Raw genomic sequence first — 22,624 nt, forward strand, 5'->3', positions numbered from 1 at the left:
GCTTACTTTCTATTGATTTTTTTTGCATTATTTTGCTCGACTTGTCAATGGTTTTACACTTTTTTCCCCCCATTTGTGAATGCACTGGATTAAAATGTTTCACTTCTACAAATTGCATCTGCATTCTCGTTGTATGTACGTATCTCAAAGAATCCTCCTAAGTATGTATTTGGAAATAGTGTTTTAGCTGTTTAATAATGGTTTTTGGGTGGATTGCCTACATACCTAGTGCTCCTGGCTGAAATCAGTAGTACTTTGCAAAGAGGTAAGGGAGAACTGTGTTCACTTTCCATCAACTCATTGGTTTTTCCTCAAAGGTTGTACACAGCTCCTGTACTTTTCTCCTCAGAGATCTCTGTTGTAGGATGCCTCCAAAATGCCTGCCTTTGGACGATAACAGTCAGGCTGGCTCTAGGCTCAGTGAAACACTAAGATCTGAAAATAGTACAATGTAAGGGATTTACCTTGGAAGTTCCTTTCCCTTTGCCTGGCCTTACCGTAATTTTACAAACTCACGCATCTTCTCTGTGGCATCTGCGTAAACATCCATGCTCCTGCAGGAAAGTTTGCTATGCTAGCACCTCTCCTTTCCCACACACTGCTAAGGAAAACAGAACTGTGTTCCTGAACCAAGGACATGCTTGAAGTACAGCATAGGTTCAAGACATGTACAAACTCACTCCATTTCCTCCAGCCTTGCTCTGAGATAAGATGACTTGAACAGCATGTTTACCTGAACGCATGCAAGCAACCCAGATAGAGGACAGCTCCAGCCTAGAAGCCACGCAGTACTTTTAGCATAACACTACGTACAAGTTAAATTCAGTTTATCCAGCAGAACTATCTGCTGTAACACAGCTTAGAGATTACAGCTGCCTTGCATCTTTCTGTCCTTGTCAGCAAAGAAAATCCTTCAGAAAAGCACTTTCACACCACAGTGGGAATTTTAAGGGGAGGAGGAGATATTCTCATCACTGGGACCTCAAAGGAGCAGTTTTAAAAACAAAACAAAATAAACATAACCAATGGCATTTCAGAACTGCTAGTGAAGGACTGTTTCTACAAGCACAGATAATGTATCATCTGTAAGGAGATTCTCCCAGTGGAAGCATGCCAACAGAAGATACATGCCACTTCTTGGAAGAAATTTAAGCCTGGCTGGTGAAGTTCAGAGTTTATTTTGGCTTAATTATGAACTGAGCACAGATTTATGCAAAGTGGATTTAATTAAAATACGTAAAATTAATGGAAGGCTATCAAATACAAACTGGTGGTGGAGTGCCAGACTTCAGCTTTGCTTACCTCAGTTGTAAGCTCTTATGTCAAATAGCCTTGGACAGATAAACAAGTGAGTGGACAGACTGCATTCCAGTTTTAACTGCTCTGTTTAGACTTACGAGGTTACTGTTACTAATTAGAAGACATTACGATGGTTCTACATCCAGTGGCAGCACTGCATGAAATGACTTTAGCAGACCTCAAACCTCATCTGCTCAGTTTCATTCCTTTCCTTGTGCTACCATAGCTTGTCCAACCGTACAGAACCTGGATTAGGGAATAAATCTGCCCAAAATTTAACTGCCACAGGCAGATTGGTTATTCTATTTCTAGTCTAAGTATCTTCAACCAAGAAATACAAGATCTTTTAAGGACTGCTGAATTACAAATCCTATGGATTTGTGTCCATAAATCCACTGCAGGTCCCGTCCATCATAGGCAAAAGCTTAAGCTCAGCTGTTGGAGCCCTTAAGTATTTCATGACAGCCTATTACTCTCACCTAACGGCTCCATCCTCTCCAGGACACCTTTCTCATGGCAGAATGGGTGCTGGAGCTTCAGCTGCTCCCTTTCACTAGGTTACAATGCATTTAATACAAGTTCATGACAAGATGTCAAAATACAAACTGAGGGGTTGGACACAGCCCAAGTTGTAAACTCCCTTCAAGAGTTTGATTAATCTCTGAAGAGTCCTCCTTCCCCCTTTTAGCAAGGGCTAAAAAAATGCCCAAAATAAACAAAACACCCTAAAACAAACAAAAAAAGGACTACTGAACCAACATATTCCTTTCATAATCAAACTCTGACAACATAACAGCAAAAGCAGACTAACGGGGATTTTTAAAGTTAAAGTCTTTAATTCTTCTGCATTAAGACAAAATGCCAAAAATGTAACACATTCCCTTATTTACAATCATCATAAACCACATGAAAGCATGCACACTGGAACAACAAGGTTCTAAATATTACTTCTTAAAAAAGTGCTGTACAGATGTGTTCCTTGTATACACACACTCCGTGCTCTGTGGTGTGTGACTGAGCCACCCTTGTGCTGGGACACTACTGAACCCCATGCCGGAACATGCCTGGAAATGTTGTTTCAGAAGGGACTGGGAGTAGTTTCTGGGGAAGCAGCTTACTTCCACATCAGTAGCACAATGGGCTTTTGGCCCTTGGGTATACTACCAGCCCCACAGCAAGGCTGCTGTGTGTCATCCCTAGCACTGCCACAGTTCTGCAGTGGCCTTGCGAAAAGCCAAACCGAACTCCTGCAAAGAGACAATTCCCAGCTCTAACAGACATTTGTATCCCAGTACATGCTACATAAAATGCCCCAAGGACTGTAAAAAAAATCCTGTAACTGGCACACGAATCTGGGCTAAACTCCACTGTAGCCACAGCCCTCGCTTTGACCTTCTGAGCACAGCACAAGAAGAGTAAAACAAAGGAGAGCCTATCTCAACACCATCACAACCCTTAGCCTGGACACCCCATGACCAAGAACAGCTCCAAACCTGCAAATACTGCTGCTCACCTCCAATTCCTGTAGGAACAGCAGGCACTGAACACATCCTCTTACACTCTTAGCAGTAGATTGGCTCTTCGGGTCAGGCTGCACCACACGTAACAGCAAAATCCAGGTATTTAGGCTGTGTTGCTGTTCAAACTGTCACTCATCCCCTTAAAGAGAGGAATCTGATTTTGATAAACCATCTACCTTTTCTTTCTCTTCTCTCACTAGGCTTAGACAAATGCTAGCTTAATATATCTTATCTCAGAGAACGGTAAATAAGCCAAATGGATGATCACCCAATCCAAAAGCTAAGAACAGTTTGTCTTTAACAATGGGAGAAAGGTTGAAATTATCTACATTCTTTTCAAGCAGTTCTTCAGGTTGGATGTACAGTTCTGGTCCAGCAGAGGAAACAGGGTTTAACTCCTTTGTTTAAGGGGTGGCATTCTTCAGTTTGACTCGATATTGGACCAATTCACCAGCATAACATTAGTGCACTCTAAGTAGCATGATCTCCAAATGGCAACAGCAGGATCCATCAACTGAAGCAGCCTTTACAATGTGATGCAGGTACAGCAGAAACATTCTCACAAAAGCATCCATCATCATTGCAGCACAGGCCTAATGAAATCTGAAGTTTTACACTTGAGGCAGATCTTGCAGAAAACAATCTATCCTTGAAGATCTGGAGAAACCTAAACGAAAAGGTAGATAACAGCATTTTATAAATACGATATATCTAGTCATTAACAGCAAAACATTTACTCTTTTAAGCTGTAGTGTACATTAGCAGCAAATGGAACAGCACTGCATATGGTGAGCTTAAAGCACAGTATAAAAGACAAAGCCATATTGTCCATACTAAAGAAAGTGTTACAGATAGCATGAACACTAAAGTATTTGTCAAAGAGAAAGTGAAGCAGTTGAGCTTATCTTTCCCAGTCCCTTGCATCATTTTCACCCAAATGTCATTATTAATTCATAAAATACATTTTTCTCTCAATTCTAATTAACACATTCCTGCCATATCTTAAGTGTCCTACTGACTAAGGTTTTTTCCTTTAAAAAGCAACCAGATACATTCAAACTTATAGACATTTAACTGGGCTCCAAAACAGCCACATTTATTTTTCCTGTTTAAGACAGAAATTTTTTTAGCAAAAAAGCAGGTGGTGTGGAATTCTACCATGTAACGCACTATCTGGTTTTCAACGAACATTCACCTTCCACAGATTAAGTTCCTGCCACTTGAGAGTTAGAGCTCATCACACCTAAAAACCACGGTTAAAGGCAGTGTCTCTCTAAATATTGATCTTTGTATCCCAGGAAACCAATGTGTTGCTCGAGAGACGCTATTTAATTCACTTTCTACATTTTACATGTCACAAAGATATTTTTTCAATTAGAATGAGGGATTATGAACCCAGTGAATATATACGCTCCTTAATAGTGCCTTATTTACAACAAAGACAACTGCAAAGCAGCTAAATATCAACTATCTAGAAGATTAGAAAGGCTCTGCTGTGATGTATAGAGGCATGTTTCTTTTACCTGCACATTTCACCTTATGTTGATTGCACATATGCTGACTGTAAATCTCTTCCTCTTTCAGTGCAGATCTTATGTGACTGCACCAGTTTTCCAAGACTTGATCTGCTGATCTCAGACTACATCCCTATTCTTCAAATCATTTTCTGTCACAGGAGAAAGTCCTTCTTCTTCAATACTTCTATATACAAAGAAAGACTAGATATTTTCAAATATTGAATTAGCACTCTAGAAAAGTGAATCCATATTAAGTCTTATTCATGCTCAAATAATTTAAATCAAAAATCAATAAAGTCAATAGAAAAATGCCATTAGCACAATTTTTTTAAAAGCTCTACCTGCCTTTTCCTCATATTGCTAGAATTCAAAATCTAAGTAGTGTAAAACTAATTGTGTGCCATATTCTTAATGCCACATTCTTAATGAGTTTTATTATGCAAAATATTCCAAGATTACTGTTAAACAGACATTTATATCCTAGTCCATAACGTTTCAGAGCCTGCATTAAATGTAGATCAAAGACAATCGAATTACACAAAAGACTATCTGCTAATAAAAGCTGTTTGACTCAAAATTACTACCTACCCTATTAATGCACCACAGGAATCTACAGTCCAAGAGAAAATTTTCATTGAAATCTACTGCTGCAAATGCAAAGTTGTGACTTCATCACAAAAATATCAAGAGGCAGAAAAGCTGCTATGGAAATAATTAAAAAACCTGGTAACTTTTCATTTGGGTGATAAAACACGTTTTCTGGCTGAACAGGTAAATATTTCAATTTACTAAGCCTGAAGTATTAGACCTTTTAATTAAGGTGCTGCATTAAACACAAGAGGATGGGATAAAATACTAATATAATAAAGGAAGAAAAAGAGAAACTGATCTGCTTGAACTGAACAGTTGGATTCTGTAGAATGATACTGCATATGGGCTACTGAAACTGAATAGGTAAAATAAGTAGCCAGCATGAACTCACCTTGGTATTTAAATTTTTTTCCTCATTATTCTATCTTCAGCACTTGCACTTTCCCATCCCCTTTCAGGGTATTCTGACTGATGTTCTTCCAATAAACTGCTACAAAGTTTAAGCCTGCAAATAAAAAAAACCGCAAGGACTAAGTGGCTTTATTATGGTAACCTTTTTATACTAAATACAGCTACAACCTGCTATTTACTCTAATACAGACTATAACATAAGAACATAAGGACAGAATTTTACCACACAACATATAAATATTGGCCAACACATCCCTAAGAAGAATAGTAAAAAAAAAACCCACCACCAAAAACCCCTATGTTTATAATAAAAGCTTGGATTGAAACACAGCAATAAAGCTTCTAACTTAATACGCAAAAAAAAAAAGTTCCTGACTGATAAGCTGCATTTTATACCTCTCCAGTCTGCAGTCTCTATCTCTGCAAGTTTTACTGTCAGGCAGAATGAAATTGGGTTTCTTCTGTTTCTGATTGTTCCATCCAGAAGAGCAACTGGCCGGAATCGGGTCACTACATAAAAACAAATAAATATAATTGTTGTCAGCTACAAAACAACTTAATCTCCACAGAGCCAGAGAGGAAGCTTTCAGCTCCTAGGATGAGGAAGTGAGAGGCTAATAACAACCACAGGGACCAATTCTGTAAAATGCCATTGCTTTCCGTAGACAAAGAGGGTGAAAGGGGCTCACCATCTTCCAGCATTACTTAACGGCAGAAGCAGCAGAAAGCAATAGATGGAGAGTCAGCCTGGAAAAAGCCAAGTAAACTCAAAGAACAAAAATAACAACCAAACATACCACACGTTGGAGGAAATGTAAGGAGACGAAAAAAAAGTAGTATTAAATACTGAAGGAAAAGAAAGATAAAAAAAGCAAAGGACACCTTCACAGCACAAGCAATAAACAGAAAGAACATCATGATCATTATGGTATTTACCTTGTTATTTCTATACCATGTTGTACTGTCATTACTTCATCATTTTCACCAAAGGCTTCCCACTCTGAGCATTGTGAAAAAGCCTCCTGATGTCCTGATTCAGTAAGACTAGAAAGAAAGTGAAAAGGTCTGAAACCATGGACCTTTGTAACACAGTTCCTCATAATTCTTCTGAGGATAAGGGGGCTAAGTAGAGAGAAAAAAACCACACCTGTATAAATATTCTTACTAAGGTTGGTATGAAAAGTCTACTAAACCCCAAAAAACTTAAATCATTGTTCCAGTTTTCTTGTGGTTCTGACAAAACTTTGTCTAAAGTTTAAACCATGCTCTCCTCTACATAGCCTATCATTTCTCATTTATAGGTAGACTTATGCAGCAGCTAGGAAAGGGGAAAAAAGGAAATATGATTAAGACCAATCACTAGACGAGTAGTTTAATTCCTCAACAACTTAGAATAAAGAAGGTGTTAGCCTGAAAAACTCTACCCTTCTGTTATCCATTTTAGGATATTAACCTCACTCTGTCCCAGTCCCAGGCTGGGTGACCAATTCCTTGTTGTTCCAACAAGCACTTTCCTCCATACCATCTTTCATAAGGCAGGGAAAAGCTTAATCAAAACACACAAAGCTTCTTTCACATCCCTTCACGAATACATACTCTCTGTAATATCTGTAGCAAATGTAACATGGTAATAATTAAATAGGCAGTGAGTTTCAGTATTCGCTGACAGACTTATGAGTGCACATGGGGCTCCATTCCCTAACCAAAATGTTCATCAACTTGTACGCTCTCTGTATGCCAAAAAGCAGAATGCAGTGCACGTAAGAGGTATGAGAAGTAACTACGGCAGTTGCCTAACAATTTCAGAATTACAACCTCTGAAGCAGAAACCAGGTTCCATGAGAAATCAAGAACACCACATTAGTGTTGCCTAAATCTACACACAAAAAATAACCTATGTTGTGTCTTCTGACACTGAAGTTTCTTCACCTTTGCAATGGACCACTGTAAATATTTGCTATCATACAACACAATTATTCTGGCATGATTTCCCTTCCTCATTAAATTCCACACGCATTTAGATAAAATTAAAGCCATTAACAAATGGAGGGATAAATACCAGTCATACTCCAAAAGACGGTTCATAATATCAATGAATCTCCATATGGAGAATCATTTCATACCTTTCCAGTGTGTGGTACATATGCAAATAATGGTTTTTGCTCTTTGAAACCACAGAGGAGTCAGAATTGTTTCTTTTTCTGCGTTTCCATACTGGAGAAGAATCGGGAGAACACGGACTACAAAAATAAGACAGATTTTACACATACATTTTTCATCTGTGATTAAATGCTTATCAGAGTTCTGCAAAATAACGGCACATGCTACACAGGAAGACTTTTTTTGAGGTATGATTCTTCAGTCAGAACAGAAGAACACAGAGAAAATGGCTCATATTTTGGTAACCACTCCATTGTATTTTGGAAAGTGAACCCAGTCACAATCGCAGAAGAAACCTGGAAGCAGAACCATTTTCAGCTCTACATGCATGCCCCCAGATCAAGATATCTCAGTAAATAGGGAAGTGCATGAGGTGCTTCACTGTTAGTCTCCCTGCTGTTCTGCAGACAGGCGTAATACTATTAATTAAGGATGGTCACTTGCTTCTGAAAGAGGTACCCTACTTTCAGCACTTGCCAACAGTGGTTAAAGAAACCTCAGTACTCCACTGTATAAACAGAGAAGCTGAACAAACACTGCCTTTTTCTGCTGTTAATCATGCAATTCTGTAATGCTGGTAATTTTTCCACATTCAATGCTCTGTACTAGTGATGGATTACATTCAACATCAAAAGTGCCAAACTCCGAAGCTGAGCATTAACTGCCCTCCCTCATTAAACATTGCCTACAAAAAACTGACAGCATCAACATGTATTGAATTATTTCAGTAAGTTAACCACAGAAGTTTTATTTCATACCTCTCCAGTGTGTAGTCAGTCTGTCTGCATTCATCTTCACACTCATTTCTCTTCTGCTTTTCGTCAAATACAAAGGAGCAAGAAACATCCTGATCTTTGCAGAACCACTCCTGGGAACTGCCTGAGGGTTCTGTACTTCTAAAAATAGGGGAAGGAAAAAAAAAAGATTTAAAATACTACCCATCTGGCTTAGCACTCCAAGCAGAAGACAGTTAAGCTGCAGTAATAATCAACAGTTCATCTCATATGACATCCAAATGGTGCAAACAACAGCAACTTCCACCGTAGGTCAATTACAACACAGCTAAAACTATTTACACAATGCAGTTACATAGCTAATAGAATTTCCTTTACTCTTTTCCTCCCAATTTACTAGTCCAAATCTTGTAAAGTATTAGGTGGGGTCAATTAGCAGAGATAGCCTTGTTACAGAAATTCAAAGTTCTGAAAAGATAAAAAAAATTTCCATCTTGAACACAGTTGCCACTTCTGCAGGCAGCACAGAAATCTCTCTCTCTAATCTTCTCACACTTCTCAAATTCTCTAACATATTGTTTTTGCAGGAGAAAGGTGGTTCCACTGACATGAGAAAAAGGAAAGATGGAAAGGTTATCAAGGTCAAAGAACAGTAATCACTGAATTTCTGCTTATGCCTACTCCTTTCTAGAAAAATACCTTGGGCTCACCAGTGTAAACACACAGGGGAAGGGAGTGTACTACTGTACACAGACAAAATGCCTTCCTCCCCAAAGCGCCTTATTGGAGATGAGTTTAGACTGAATAATGGGAATATACTGAAGACTAACAGAATTCAAAAGGAAAACAAGACATTCAAGGAGACTCCCGTTTCTGAGCCTGATGATCTCTCTTGCTCCCAGTGAGGAATGCTCTAAAGGAAATAGAGAGACCTCCTGTGAAGCAAGAGACATGGGCTGACTTAATTCACCCATACACACACTGGCTGCAGATCCCAGGTTTCTTCAGTAGGAGGATCCCAGGCATGCAGTGCTATCTTCCACAGCCTGATCTGCTGGTCCCAGGATCTACGGCTGTACTTCTTAAATTTGTTGGGAGTTCTAGGATGAACTCCTGGTATTCGCTGATTCCTGTAAATACACAGTAACATTTATTATTTCAGAACATGATTTTCGTTCTTAAAAAAATCCTCAGTCCATCAGATCACACAGGCATCAGTGGCCTAATAAATAAAATTTTCGTATTTTTAAACACTTAACTGAAATGCGTATATTCTAAAACAGACCACACAAGCAACAACTAACAATAACATGCTGAGTCAGACCAGAGGTTCATCCAGTCCAGCACTCCGACAGCTGCCAAAAGCAGATCCCTACTGCCCATGGACAAACATGAAACAGAAGCAGCGTAACTCATACCCCTTCAACAGTATCCTAGCCTCCAGCTACTCCTACCTCAGTTTTCCTGAGTCACATGCAGTTTCTCTGTATTTAGTATTGTACTGAGTCCTGCTGGGACGGAGGTAACTTCCTTCACAGCAGTCCCTGTAGTGCTGTGTTTTGGATTTATGGCTAAAACAGTGCTGATAACACACTAATTTTTGGCTATTGCTGAACAGTGCTTGCACAGCTTCAAGGCCTTCTCTTTTTCCCCACTCTGCCCTGCTTCCTCCCACAGCCACTAAGTTGAGGGTGAACAAGAAGTTGAGAGAGGAAACCACTGCGACAGCTGACTCGAATTACCCAAAGAGATATTCCACACCATATAATGTCATGCTCAGCAATAAAAAACAGGGCAGAGGAAGAATGGGAGGTGTCTTCCAAAGTGCTTACTGCTCAGAGACTGCCAGGGCACCAGTCTCCTTGTGGAAGGTAGTGAGTGACTGCATTTGCATCACTTGCTTTTTCCCCCCTTTCTTTCCTTCACCTATTAAACTGCCCTTATCTCAATCCATCAGTTTTCTCTATTTTGCTCTTCTTATTCTTTCCTCATCCCACTGGGGAGAGGGAGGGAGCAAGTAGCTGTGTGGGTACTTGGCTGCTGGCAGGGGTCAACCCACAAGTATCTTCAGTGAACTTTTATTCCACCACTGTCCATGCATTATTACAATAGGGATTCCTATAATTCTAAACAGCATTTGTCTTTTGGGAGTATAGAAAACAAAGTACCCCTAGTCTCTGGGTAAAATGTAAATGATATGCCTTTCCATTTAATCTACACTGGGCAGACACTATAACAATGCTGTCTGGGATCACCCCATGGCTGGAAGTGCTATTTCTCAAACGGTACCTCAAACCCAGATCCTGCCCACCAAACATTACTGGAGAGCTCACTCAAACTGTATCTTCAGTACAAAATAATGCTGTTTATAGTCCTACCATACTGGCGTCAGCTTTATGCCTGGGGGGAAGCATATTACAATAACGATTTAAATCATACCAAGTACCTTGGTCTGAAGTGGTTCCCCCTACCAGCTTCACAGATCAATGTACTTAGCCATAACACTTTTTGTAAGATAAACAGATCCCTGCTAAGGACCGGTATTATAAACTACCCCATTAAAATGCCACCCAGAACACTTTTTTTTTTTTAAAGTTTATCCCATGTTTTTTCTGAATGTTGTTCTCACCCTTCACTTCTCCACCTATGATTTAACTGATCACAGCACAGCTATGCAACTGCCAGGCATCACCATAAGACTGGCTGCAGTCCTACAACTGATGACAAAGTGACAAGCAAAATTACAACTCACAAAGCAATCCAAGACTCTTTGAAGAAAAAAGTGTTACTGAAGATGTGACCATGATATTGTGTGATATTTGTGATCATTTACGATATCTCTTGTTGATTTTTAGTCATCTAGTCTAATCTTTCAAGTTTTGCTTAACAACAAGCTTGCAGTGCCCACTGCACTTGGCTGGCAATTTTCACAACAGACTCTTACAGGTAGAATCCACAGAAAGCTGGCAACTATACTTAGAGAAACGCCTCTAAAAAATAGCCCTCAAAACAAAAAAACAAAACCACAAATTTACATCCACACAATAGTACAGACTAGCTTCTGAATCTTGACAGCTCTGCAGTAAGCAGAGGGGGCTTGGCTAAGAAATCTTGATTTACGTGCCACGATTCACAGATTCGGAAGGCCAAAGTGGAATGACAGAGAAAGCAAGAAATCCAGGTTTTGGTTTGTTAGTTACTGATGAATCACTGAAGACTGGTTTCCCTTACCAATACTTAAATGCAAGGCTTTATTCAGTTCTCATTCAAAGCTGTCATTTCCTGGTATCAATTAACTTCACACTGGCCTAGCAACACAGTCACCAGAAGCATCACAGGCAGCTGATTAATACAGAATTTATTTGAAGTATATTTGCTACTAGCAACAGCAATACACAAAGGGAACATTTAGCTTTAAATTTTCCCTATCTAAATTTGCTTGTATGCAGAAAATACCTGGCTTCTCTTTGATAAAAATCAATTGATTTTTCTTCACTTACTGTTCATATAATTTTAAGAGAACTAAAGCTGTGTGCTGATGATCTACACAGGTCAGGAACAAATAAAAGTTTATTTGGAAACGTGCAACATACTGCAACTTACTTTGGAACTTCTTTAATGTATCTGTCATACGCAAGGGTATTCTTTCCAAAATTGATCTGTTTTTGTCTTCTCCTCAGAACCACTTCATCTGTTTCCCTTTCAGCTGGATTAGCAGAATCACTTGAAACAGAACTTAAAAACAAAAAATTAGAATTAAGTTGAAAAGAACTTTAATAGCTTTACAACAAGTTATATAAACACATACTCTAGAACTGCATGTATTCTTACTCTGACAGACAGTAAGGACAACTCTTACTTCACTAGTTTACAGAAGTGAAAGTTGTGCTAACCAAATGAATCACTACAAGAGTAGGTTTTGCAAGTTCATGTAATTGCTCAGTTTACTTGTAACAAGTAAACATACACCTAAGGGTACTGGTGCTAGAGCTGCCTTACTAGATGCTTATAACTAGTCCTACAACAAGCAAATCAAATGATACATGATTATTGCATATATGTGTAACAACCTCCTAACATAAATATGAAAAAGCTTAAACTCAATAAAATGAAGATGGATAATATAAAGGAGGTTAGCTTTAACGATCTAATAGCCATTTCTCCCTCCAAGCCTCGATGGCTGGTTTTCATTTTTCCTTTCACTATTCCAGTATTTTCTCTTATGGAAAGTTGTAATGAATATGCAATTTAAGCTGAAAAAGAAGAGAATCTGAAATGATCATAGAAGTAGCTTTTGAGATAAGACTTCTCAGTGCTACCCTGTCCTTAAGGCTTCCTTCAGGCTTGATATGAAACAGTCTGGCTGTGTTTCAAATCTTCATTAATGCATGCAAAGTAGTCAGAGATCATCAGATGGCTATTGCTAAAACCAACGCAACAATAGTTAATAATTTTTCAATACCTACTTCGTCATTTTTTTACTTGATGTCCTCATTGTTTTGCCTTCTTCAATTCTACCTTCCCAGTTGGGGCAACTAGAAAGAGGCCTAGAACGTTCTGGTGTTGTAGAGCTGGAAAATAACGAGAACTCAATATGAACATTTGTTGCTCATAACATATTTAATGAATAGAAACTTCAATAGTGGACAAAAACAGCTCCACAACTGTAACACCATGAGCATGCCCCTCCTCTATTTCAGTTCAAAGTCAAACAAATTAAAACATGCCAGCTCAAGTCACCTTCAGTAGTGATGCAAGATTATCAGTTTTACTTTGCAGGGAAAGAAAACTGTCACAAAGTGCATTTCGTGTCAGAACCTGACAATCTCTACTCTGCTGTGTAAAGCCAAAAAGGGAGTCAGGAAGCTTTTACTTAAATAATCAGTTGGATCACTGATGTTGTCCGAGTGGAGAAACACTTACCAGGTTCCTCATTAACTTAAAAAATATAATAAATGAAAACTGTATAATGCTGTAAAATTCTGAAGCGCTGAAAACTTCTCCTTTCAGTCTGTCCACTCCTTTCAATGTTAATGCCTCAACATTTAACATAAGTAATACAGAAGTAGATTTGGCTTACAGTCTTACTTTCCATAAACGGTTTCACATCAACAGATGAAATCACCATCCATGCTGCCAATGTCATTTTAACACGACATAAAGATTCCACACTAAGAAGGAACATATCTACTCAGCAAAAGAGAAACACAAAATGCTGCTAGCACATCCAGTTTGACTCACAATCATAACATACTGTTAATATTTTTTATGATAGAAAAGACATAGAAGACACTCCTGAATACAAGGACTTTCCTAAGGTCTTCAAAAGATTAATTTATTAACTGAAGCAATATTAAACATGCCATCAGAAATGACAATCGCCTTCATACAATGTAATACTCAGAGATGTGTAAGTTATATAAAAGTTTTCATGTGCCCTCAGTAAAATATTTCATCTCTTCTAACTTACGTTCTACTCAGTTTTCTGCACATATCCAAGCACTCACCACTTTTCATACTTCCCGTCAGACATTAAGATACCAATCTCAACCACTTCCTCCACTTTAGGTCTTTAGTCTAGAATATGCAAAAGCAAAGCAAAACACTCCTAGAACTACCTACCTATAAAATCTGATCTCATCTCAAATTGTCCTCAGTACTGGACTACAAAAAAAAAAAAAAAAAAAAAAAAAAGGTATTTACTAAAAACTGTAGTACAGCTGAATACACCGAGTGCACTGTCAAGTGAAGAGACAAACATCATGGTTTGCCTACACTTACACATAAAGATGCGTAAGCAAAGCATAAAAAGTAACAGCATATTGCTTCAATGGGAATTTTATACTAAAATTGAAGACTTCAGCAATAAAGGGCCTAAACTACTGCCTCAGTATATACCATTTCTCTCTTTCATATGGAATACTTGCTAATATTATGGCATGTATTTCAATTAGCCAAACTGAATGGTCTGCTCTTACATAATGCAGATATTATTTGCTAGCTCTGTGCCACTGTATTATGAGAAAACATCTAATTTAATCACGTCCAAGGTTTTGTTGGATTCCTAAAGAAAAAAGTGCAGCAAAGTGAAGATTTACACAAACTTCACATTTATTCCTTACCTCTCCAGCCACTGGTCTAAATGTCTACATTGATATTCATCAAACACCAAAGAATCTGAATCGTTCCAGCTTCTACTTTCCTGTTCTTGATGCCAGCAGTGTGGATATTGCATAGAACTAGAAAACAAGAATTTTCATCAGAAATCAAGTCACTGGTAGTCACTGAACATTGCCTATACAAAACGAATACGGACAATCTGAATATCATCATTTATAGTTACAAAATGCTGATGTGGCATACAGATATGTGATTTGTGTCAACTTACTCATTCAAGCAACACTAACTGAACAATGGTGTTAGACAATGCAATTGCTGAGAAAAGGTCTTTAAGTAATGCAATTAAGACATGAGAATTTTAAAATGAACCGTTAATATTTAGATAACCAAAAGTATACCCTTTCTCTATTTGCAAACAGAAAGGGAAAAAAACCCCACACAACTGAGGACTGTCACCAGTGTTTATGGAACTGCTGACATGTGCCAACATTCACGACTGTCCTCTGTCAGCAATGCATTATTTGACATTTATATACCATTTTATCCAGTACTAAACTTGTGGAAGAGGCAAATATAGAATCATAACTTCAACACAAGAAAACAGCACGTCTAAGGAGAAGTAGGTCAAACAATTATGTGGAAACAACTTTTACACAGGAAATTCTTTACCAGACACTGCTGTGGAGTCCTCACAAGTAAGCATGGGACAAGGAGCTAGAGTGGGGTGCCTGCAACATGCTGGAAGGACAGCTAGAGACTGCTTAAGGATTAAGTTATCTACATTCTCCTCCTCAGTTCTGGTGGCTTTGACATCTTAAATGATAGGTCACTAAACGTAACACCATCACAGCGTCTACTAACATCAGACCTGGCTTCTGGGCTAAGGACCACACCTGCAGATTCATCACCACCTGCCTGAGAGAATGACCCTATATTGCAGATGCCACACAGTAAACATACTGTTGTTCTGTATGTGCAAGTAAACATACTGTTCTGGATGTGCGAGGCCTCTGCACTTTTTAAGTCAACAAGTGAGAGGAAAGGAAGGTTTTTGTTATTTTAATCATGGATTAACAACCTATGTTTTCTTTCCCTTCCTCCTCCACGCTGACTGGCTTTGGTAGTTTCCTGCTCCCAGAGAGCTCAAAGTTAAAAACACACAGCACAAATAGCTTACTCTGAATCACGGATCTAGGCAAAAGGACACTTTCAACACATTCGTTTTTTGCAAAGGCAGTGAACGGATGTTTCTCTAACCACCCTCAACAATTACTCAATTTAAAGACTTGAAAGAAACATGGGAAATTAAAAAAAAAAAAAAAGCAAAACACAACACCTAGCAAGCCTCAGGTACAACACTATTTGAAAATCTAGGGAAAAATGCTAACCGAAAATTATGCCTCTTAGAAATATTCCAGTATTTCTTTATCTCCAGTGCTTTGCACTCCCCGCCCATTTCAGCGTCAGCCTTCAGGCAAGCCCCAGTGACCCCCAGCCGGACTCAGGGCGTTTCAGCCGAGCCCACACGCTGCTGCCTGGGCTGCGGCGCGTCTTCCACTCCGAGCCCAACTCTCTCCCCACCGCCAGAAGAGACCAAAGCAACCGCTGCAAGAAGGCTCCCTCAGCGAGGCCGGCTGCCCGCGGGGCGCAGGAGGAAGAGACGTTTGGCGGAGGGCGGCAAGCTACCAGCAGCTGCTTCTCCCCGCTACCCCTCGCGGGTACCGAGAAGGACGAGGCCGAAGGCGGGGGAGGGTGGACGAAGCCCACTCTGCGACCTCCCCACCGCCTACCCCCACAACAGGCGTCCTGGGACAGGCAGCGCCACACCCCCGCCCGCCCACACACCGGAGCCCCGGGAGCTCTACAGACGCCCTGAGGGAGCAATACCCCCCACGCCCCAGCCAGCCCGGCCCTCCGCGGCAGCTCCCACCTGCGCAGCCCGCCCGGCTCCCCGCCGCCGGCGTGGCGCGGCAGGCCCCGCTGCCCGCGGAACATGGCTGAGGCGAGCTGCGCCGCCGCCGCGGAACATGGCTGCGCCCCCGCCGCAGCGCGAGGCACTGCGCAGGCGCGGCCCTCCCGCCGGAGAGGCGGTGGCGGTGGGCGGCGCATGCGCGACATTCCCGCCGACGGGGGTGTGCGCGGGAGGGCGGCCGCTGCGCATGCGCACAAACTCCCCGCGGGGGGTGTCAGGGTGCTACGGGCAGAGAGCTGGGAAAGGGCCGCGGGGGGACAGCGTTAGTGAGGCTGGCGGCAAAAATACGTTGCTCCTGCTAAAAAGCCGGTCAGGTTTTACAGAGGCAGGGCGGGAGGAAGGCGTCGCGTCCTGCAGCACACGCTCCCGTGGGCACCATTCCCCTCACAGCCTCTCCTTCGCCCCCCACCCAGCGCGGGGGGCGGCTGGACCCCCAGGTCCGCTCCGCTCGCTGATCCGGCAAAAACCCAGCTCCGACATCAGTGTGTTACCTCACTCATTAGCCAAGGATTCGCTTTTGGCCAAGTTAAGTCTTCTGCTAGATGTTGTGAGCTAAATCAGCTCAGCAAAGGGGGTTGATAGGCACCACAACATACACTCTAGAGAAACGTGTCCCACATTTCATACTATTAATGGAACGCACTACATTCTTCTATTACCTGCACTTGGTAACATATCTAAGCAGTGCCACAATATTATACAGGACACATCATTGCTGTATGCCAGTGCTCCCCTGGAAAGACAAATTTCTAGTCATCACTCCTGCTCATTCCATGACATCCAGTGTCACTCCTTCCCCCCTGCTAGTTACAGAAAGTATTTGGGTCTTTTTTCTCCTGAGATACATACATAGATTTTACACACCTTCTTTCAGTTATGCAACCCTCTGCGTTCAGGTTGTAGTAGGAAAATTCATCGAAGGAATTATCAGGTGCACCTTCAGGAGAATTTAAGCCCTCTATCCACATGTTCTCAGCTAAAACATTGTATACAGGATTGCCACCCCTATAAAGTTTTAACTGGTAAACATAACTTTAAAATAAAAACCAGAAGTCTTACATAAAATCAATTGTATTTTTATTCAGCTCTTCAGAGAGTTTTAAGATTAACTACATGTATTCATTAAGCCTTTTCCTTAAAGGCTATCCAAATAATACTGTCCATTTTAAAATATGTACACTATCTAGGTAAAAAAAAAAACAAACCAACCACAAATAACAAACCCTGCAGTATATCTTTGGAAGAAAATGTCTTGTAATGCATGTAAGAGCTTGAATATTTATATCTCAACTCCTTAAACATCTCAAAGTCAACATTTCTTAAGAAATGGCACTCAGAACTTTAGTCAGTTATGTCTTACTGAGGTTTAGCCTGACTGGAATGGTACATACCTGCAGTCTGCCAAGTTTCAAGACAATAAAAATACTCATACTGAAGAGATCACATAATAACCTGGTATTTTGGTTTGAAGTTACAGCAAGCCTCATGGTAAACAACTGCATTCATATCATGGATTCAAAATATACCCTGCTTGGACAAAATGCCTTTTTTTGGGTTAGCAAACTATGTTAACCTAAAAAATCAACAGATAACATATTTTGCCAATATTTTCTGGAATGCTACAATTACAGAAGTAACACAACTGTGGAAATAAATAATATAGCCACAGCCCATGTTTTCAGAAACACCTGTTCAGCTGCAGCACAAAAGGAAATTTGGGTTATATATGTATACACACACACGGGGTATTTATACTGACACCGTGCACCCACATATAGATTGTCTTATTGTAATGACATTACATTTATATAACGTACTTCAGATTACTAACATTGCCTACCCGAAAGTCAGTGATGTGGAAAAGCATACACACAGCTGAAAAAGCAACACTAAATCACTAATAATTCATGAAAATTCTTTAAGTAAATATTTTAGCCCATCACATTACTTGCTTCATTTTTTTCTTAGAAAAGTGCTGTAAAAAGACCAATTCTAAACCCTATCCTTATGTTTAAGAAATGTATTAGGATTGGGTGGGAGGCAATGTATTTCTTTTTACTGCAAACACAGAGAGATCTTCTCTAGAAACAGCCCTATACATGCATGTGGTTCTTCAGATGATGACCTGAAGCTATCACGAACACAAATGCCTATTTTTGTACTCTATAATTTTCATGTTCAGTGGTTTATTCAAGACAAATAAGATATCACTTGACTGTGCAGGGAGAGGTCATGGTTTCTCCTTTTGCTGTCTCTAGGAAGAATACATCATATGGATTTTTAACAAGTTGGTTCTCTAACACAGCCTTTAAGAAGCTTACAAACGTTGCAGGCATGCCAGATTACTTTGAGAATATAAACTTGGACAAAAATGCTTGTTTTAAAGAATTTAAGCCAGGCACTATTATTAACATAAATCATAATTTCATTTTGGTTATTATTACTAAGTTTTCTAAGAGGCACTTCTGTGGATAGAGCACTACCATTAAAAGATGCAAGAGTATTAGACATTTATGACTGTTACTTTGTCGTACTGTTATATTGGCAAAAGAAGTAAGATGAATAAAAGCAAAGTTCCACTGAAATGAAAACTTCCTATCAATTCAAAGTAGATTTCTGTAAAGAACAACTCCACTGCACAAGCAATTAGGAGACTAAAGCTCTTATTACATGAGATACTATTGGCAACTGACCTGTTTTTCTTGTATAAAACCATCTGCAACTACATGTCTATTATCTAAGTTTCTCAAGGCCTTTACGATTTTAACTTCACACATCTCTACAATAAATATTTTTATTCCAAACAGGAAAAGAGCTGTAGGAATTGAATGACTGTCAGCAGCAAAACCACAACTCCAAAATCCTACCCTCTCTTCTGCAACTATTTCAAGGACCACATCCCTTGTATCTGTGCCACATTATGTAAACTTTCCAGAAGTAAATGGTACAAAATGCTTATTTGTAAAGGCTACTGTGTCGTGAGGAGGTGTCAGATGACACCACTCGGCCGTGTAAGAATCTTCCAAAGGTTAAAAAATCCTGCAGAGACTATTTCAAACTTCCAAATAACTTTCCCACAGAAGTACTGGAAAATATTTTAAATTCTATCACTGATCAGCTCCTTGATTTTTTATTAATTTTCAGACTTGTCAACAAATCTGTCTGAAACTCAGGAACTCCATTTAATCCTGTTCAGATGAAAAGGGACATGCAACTTAAGATCTCTTTGGGAAAGAGAGACAAATCCATACTACCAGTCTCAGTGTCAAATTTTCACTCTATACAATCCAAAACAACAGGTAATGAAAAACAGAAAAATTACCCTTATTAATAGGGAGTATAAATAATTGCATAGTAGATGCTGTATATGGAACAACTGAGATATGCTCAAGCAATTACTGTCCTTAAACCCAAACAGTTTGGCCTTTTGTAAGTGCATATTATTAAAAAAAACCCAAACAAAAAACCCAACACCAACAATAGAACATATATGTTAGTTCTCAAATGATGCTGTCAAATCTCTTCTCAATTCCTTATCCCTCTCCAAAATACGGCTTGCAGCCACACTGGTAACCATTTCCTGGCTGGCTGGCTCTAAGTGCAGTTCGGTGCATTCACCACGTAACCTGTAGCCAGGCTGAGACTCTAATGAAATCTTTCATGGTTGTGCTTCCAGTACTTGTACCGTTTTTAACATCCTGCCGCCGACTCCTGCTCAAAGCAGTTGCCTGTCATGGTAATCAAGACGTTTTCATGTAATCACTGGCATGTCATCTATGCTAGTGATTTACTGGTAAGATCCTTCTGATGATACAGGTGCGAGGTATTAGGGCTTTTATTCTCCTAGACCAAAGCATTAAAATATTCCTTTCTCTCGCTATTTGACCCACTTGCCTGCCTGAGGTTACTACCCCTCTAAGATGGACAACCCAAGCAAGCAAACACTTGCATCACAGCCCCTGCAGTGCACAGGGCAGCGTAAGAGCTCACACATTCTCCAGCAGCTTGAGGCTTTCCACCAAGCAGTGTGCCAAATAACTGTTCATTGAAGGGTGTGATGGACAGCTAGAACACTAAGCACTGCATTTAGGTCTAGGAGTAGGGCTCTCTTAAATGTATGGAAAATGCTTTGATTTCAATTTACAAATAATTCTGATGCAGATCAGATCAAGAAGTGTGCATCAGTACCCTATGAATATTAAAACAGCGACTACTGCTTATGATCAGTCTTTGAATTGCAAGCCTGAAAAACTTCCGTTAATGATGGTCATTCTTCGGGCGTCTAGCATGGCAAAACTTAGACCTTTGTGATCCTGGCATCTCTTTCAGGGGAAAGGTTACCCCTCAGAAAAAGCTTACAGGCTTTGAAATAGCTGAGCATTCTTTCAGAACATTTAGACAGTTCAGACGTTTGCTGCGCTCCCTTCAAATCTATAAAAAAAAGTCCATCACCTAAAGAGCATCAAAACCCTAAGCAATGTAGCTCCTGGAAACCAACAGATTTAACGATGCATAGCATTAGCAGTGGAGGTAAATGGGGTATGTTTCTGAATCCTTCTGTTGTTTGAAATAAATACATCCATGAAAAAATAAGCTAGAGGCAGATTAATGGAATAAAAGGTCCCTATGGGAGTTGTACATCTTCAGGGATTAAATTCCTTAGCCTACAGAAACCGATCCCCTTTATGAGTGGAGGGGACCAGCAGAAGGAACACAAGTGGTATACTTGTTCAGTGAACACCTGCAAAGATTAATAAGAACTTTACAAATGGATTAAAGAAGAACAAAAGTATCAATGAAGTCTAACCAACGTAATTTTCTCAGTTAGCCCTTTACTAAAGAATCAAAACCCAAGTTAAATTTAAAAAGCTAAAGAATTTAACCTACGTTAAAATTTGAAAAGAGACTAGTACTGCAAATATAGAGGGATACCCTTATTCCATCCAAGACATAAGAAAGAAAAATTATGGGTTAAAAAAAAAATAACAATTCCAGAAACTGACATCTGGTGAATAAAACCCAAAGATACAGGTAAAAGTGGAGAGGAACTGAAAAGATTTACATCTGTTTTCAACACTAAAAGAAAGCTTTGGAGTTTGCACCCCTGTAGAACATGAAGTCTCAGAAACAAATCTAACAGACCTTTTAACCAAACCCACTATGAAATACATTCAAATTTAAAAAGTTAAAACATACCCAAGTATTATTCATCGTATTATGCAAACATCTAAAATGCAAAATTTGGCTCGGCAAGTCGGACAAGGCACTTGGCTCGACAGCCAGGTCTCTGGGTGCTGCTGATCCTGTCGGCTGGCAAACCATTTGCCCATGCAGGTGAGGCACCACATGGGACGACAGTAGCATTGCTGGCATTCCCCTTCGTTTGGCTCCTGGCAGTTCTTGATGAGCTTGATGTTAGCGATGGTCTGCATACACCCTATGCATGGCTCCAGCTCCTGAAGGAGGAGAAAAACGTCAAAATTATGAACTGGACAGAATGGTTTCTGTTGTTGCTCTTCAAAGGCTTTTAGAAAATGATCTGCGCACAAGCATAGCAGGAACCTGAGTTGGGGAAAGCCTCAAGGCAGAACTGCCCCACCACAAGATACCAAATGGTTTCAATCTCCAGAGCCGTATTTTATTAGAAAACCCTCTAATGAATGAGAACAAAGTATCTCTTTAAACAGAAAACCCAGAACTGCTGCATGAGACTGATTAAACAAAAATGACTGAAAATAAACATTCTTTCTCTCTCTGAAGAGCTCCACCTGTTTCCAGAGCACAGCAGCCAGAGCAAGGTAAGCAAGCAGCCATCTTTATCATTCAGACATACTATTTTTCAAAAAACATACCAATAGAGAGGAAAATAAACAAAACAGACAGTTCTTACCACTTATTACAGCAAATGGCTGTTCCTATCTCCCATCTTTGTAAGTAACAGACATAACAGAGGAAATTGGGGCTCTACTGAACACAATGGGCACTCACCTTGAAGGACCAGAAATTTACTTAATTTTTCTTGGATAATATTGGAATAATTGATATTTCCCCACAGTTAATTATGCCACATGAACTTGCAGTTGCATATAGGGAGATCACCTTGCTATGAAGTGTTTTACAATTAATAAACAATAATGAGCATTTCCCATGCGTCTTCCAGCCAAAGCTCTGCAAGAACCTGACGAAGGTCAAAAGACAGCACACTGAACAGGCACGGAGACCTGAATCCTATTCATACTGCTACTGGTGTAACAAAAAGCTGCTCTGCTTTGTGGTCTCTGGTTCCCACCTCCAGTGTCT

At 39.9% G+C, this 22,624-nt stretch overlaps 2 protein-coding genes across 3 annotated transcripts in view; both read right to left on the bottom strand.

Moving 5' to 3' along the window:
• Positions 1-2,124: 2,124 nt before the first annotated feature.
• Positions 2,125-14,397, bottom strand: LOC127015420 (uncharacterized). Its single transcript, XM_050895303.1, has 12 exons — positions 14,355-14,397; positions 13,855-13,896; positions 12,699-12,803; positions 11,836-11,967; positions 9,213-9,362; positions 8,257-8,394; positions 7,462-7,578; positions 6,275-6,382; positions 5,735-5,848; positions 5,319-5,432; positions 4,343-4,537; positions 2,125-3,486 (listed from the first exon to the last, which is right to left on the bottom strand). Exons 3-10 carry the CDS (start codon positions 12,725-12,727, stop codon positions 5,327-5,329), a joined length of 894 nt encoding a protein of 297 aa, XP_050751260.1. The 5' UTR covers positions 12,728-12,803; positions 13,855-13,896; positions 14,355-14,397; the 3' UTR covers positions 2,125-3,486; positions 4,343-4,537; positions 5,319-5,326.
• A 21-nt stretch (positions 14,398-14,418) lies between these two features.
• The window catches only part of TMEM129 (transmembrane protein 129, E3 ubiquitin ligase), a 28,344-nt gene continuing 20,138 nt past the window's right edge, over positions 14,419-22,624 (bottom strand). Inside the window, exons 4-5 of one of the 2 annotated variants that reach the window (XM_050895302.1) lie at positions 21,521-21,780; positions 14,419-14,471 (exon numbers count right to left, since the gene is read on the bottom strand). In XM_050895302.1, coding sequence (XP_050751259.1) covers positions 21,532-21,780 — 249 coding nt within the window. In that variant the 3' untranslated portion in view covers positions 14,419-14,471; positions 21,521-21,531. Of the gene's footprint in view, positions 14,472-17,390; positions 21,781-22,624 lie in introns of those variants that run through there. The other variant, XM_050895301.1, reaches the window with a different exon arrangement.

The sequence above is a fragment of the Gymnogyps californianus genome, chromosome 4 (assembly GCF_018139145.2).
Source record: "Gymnogyps californianus isolate 813 chromosome 4, ASM1813914v2, whole genome shotgun sequence".
NCBI classification, from domain to species: Eukaryota; Metazoa; Chordata; class Aves; order Accipitriformes; family Cathartidae; genus Gymnogyps; species Gymnogyps californianus.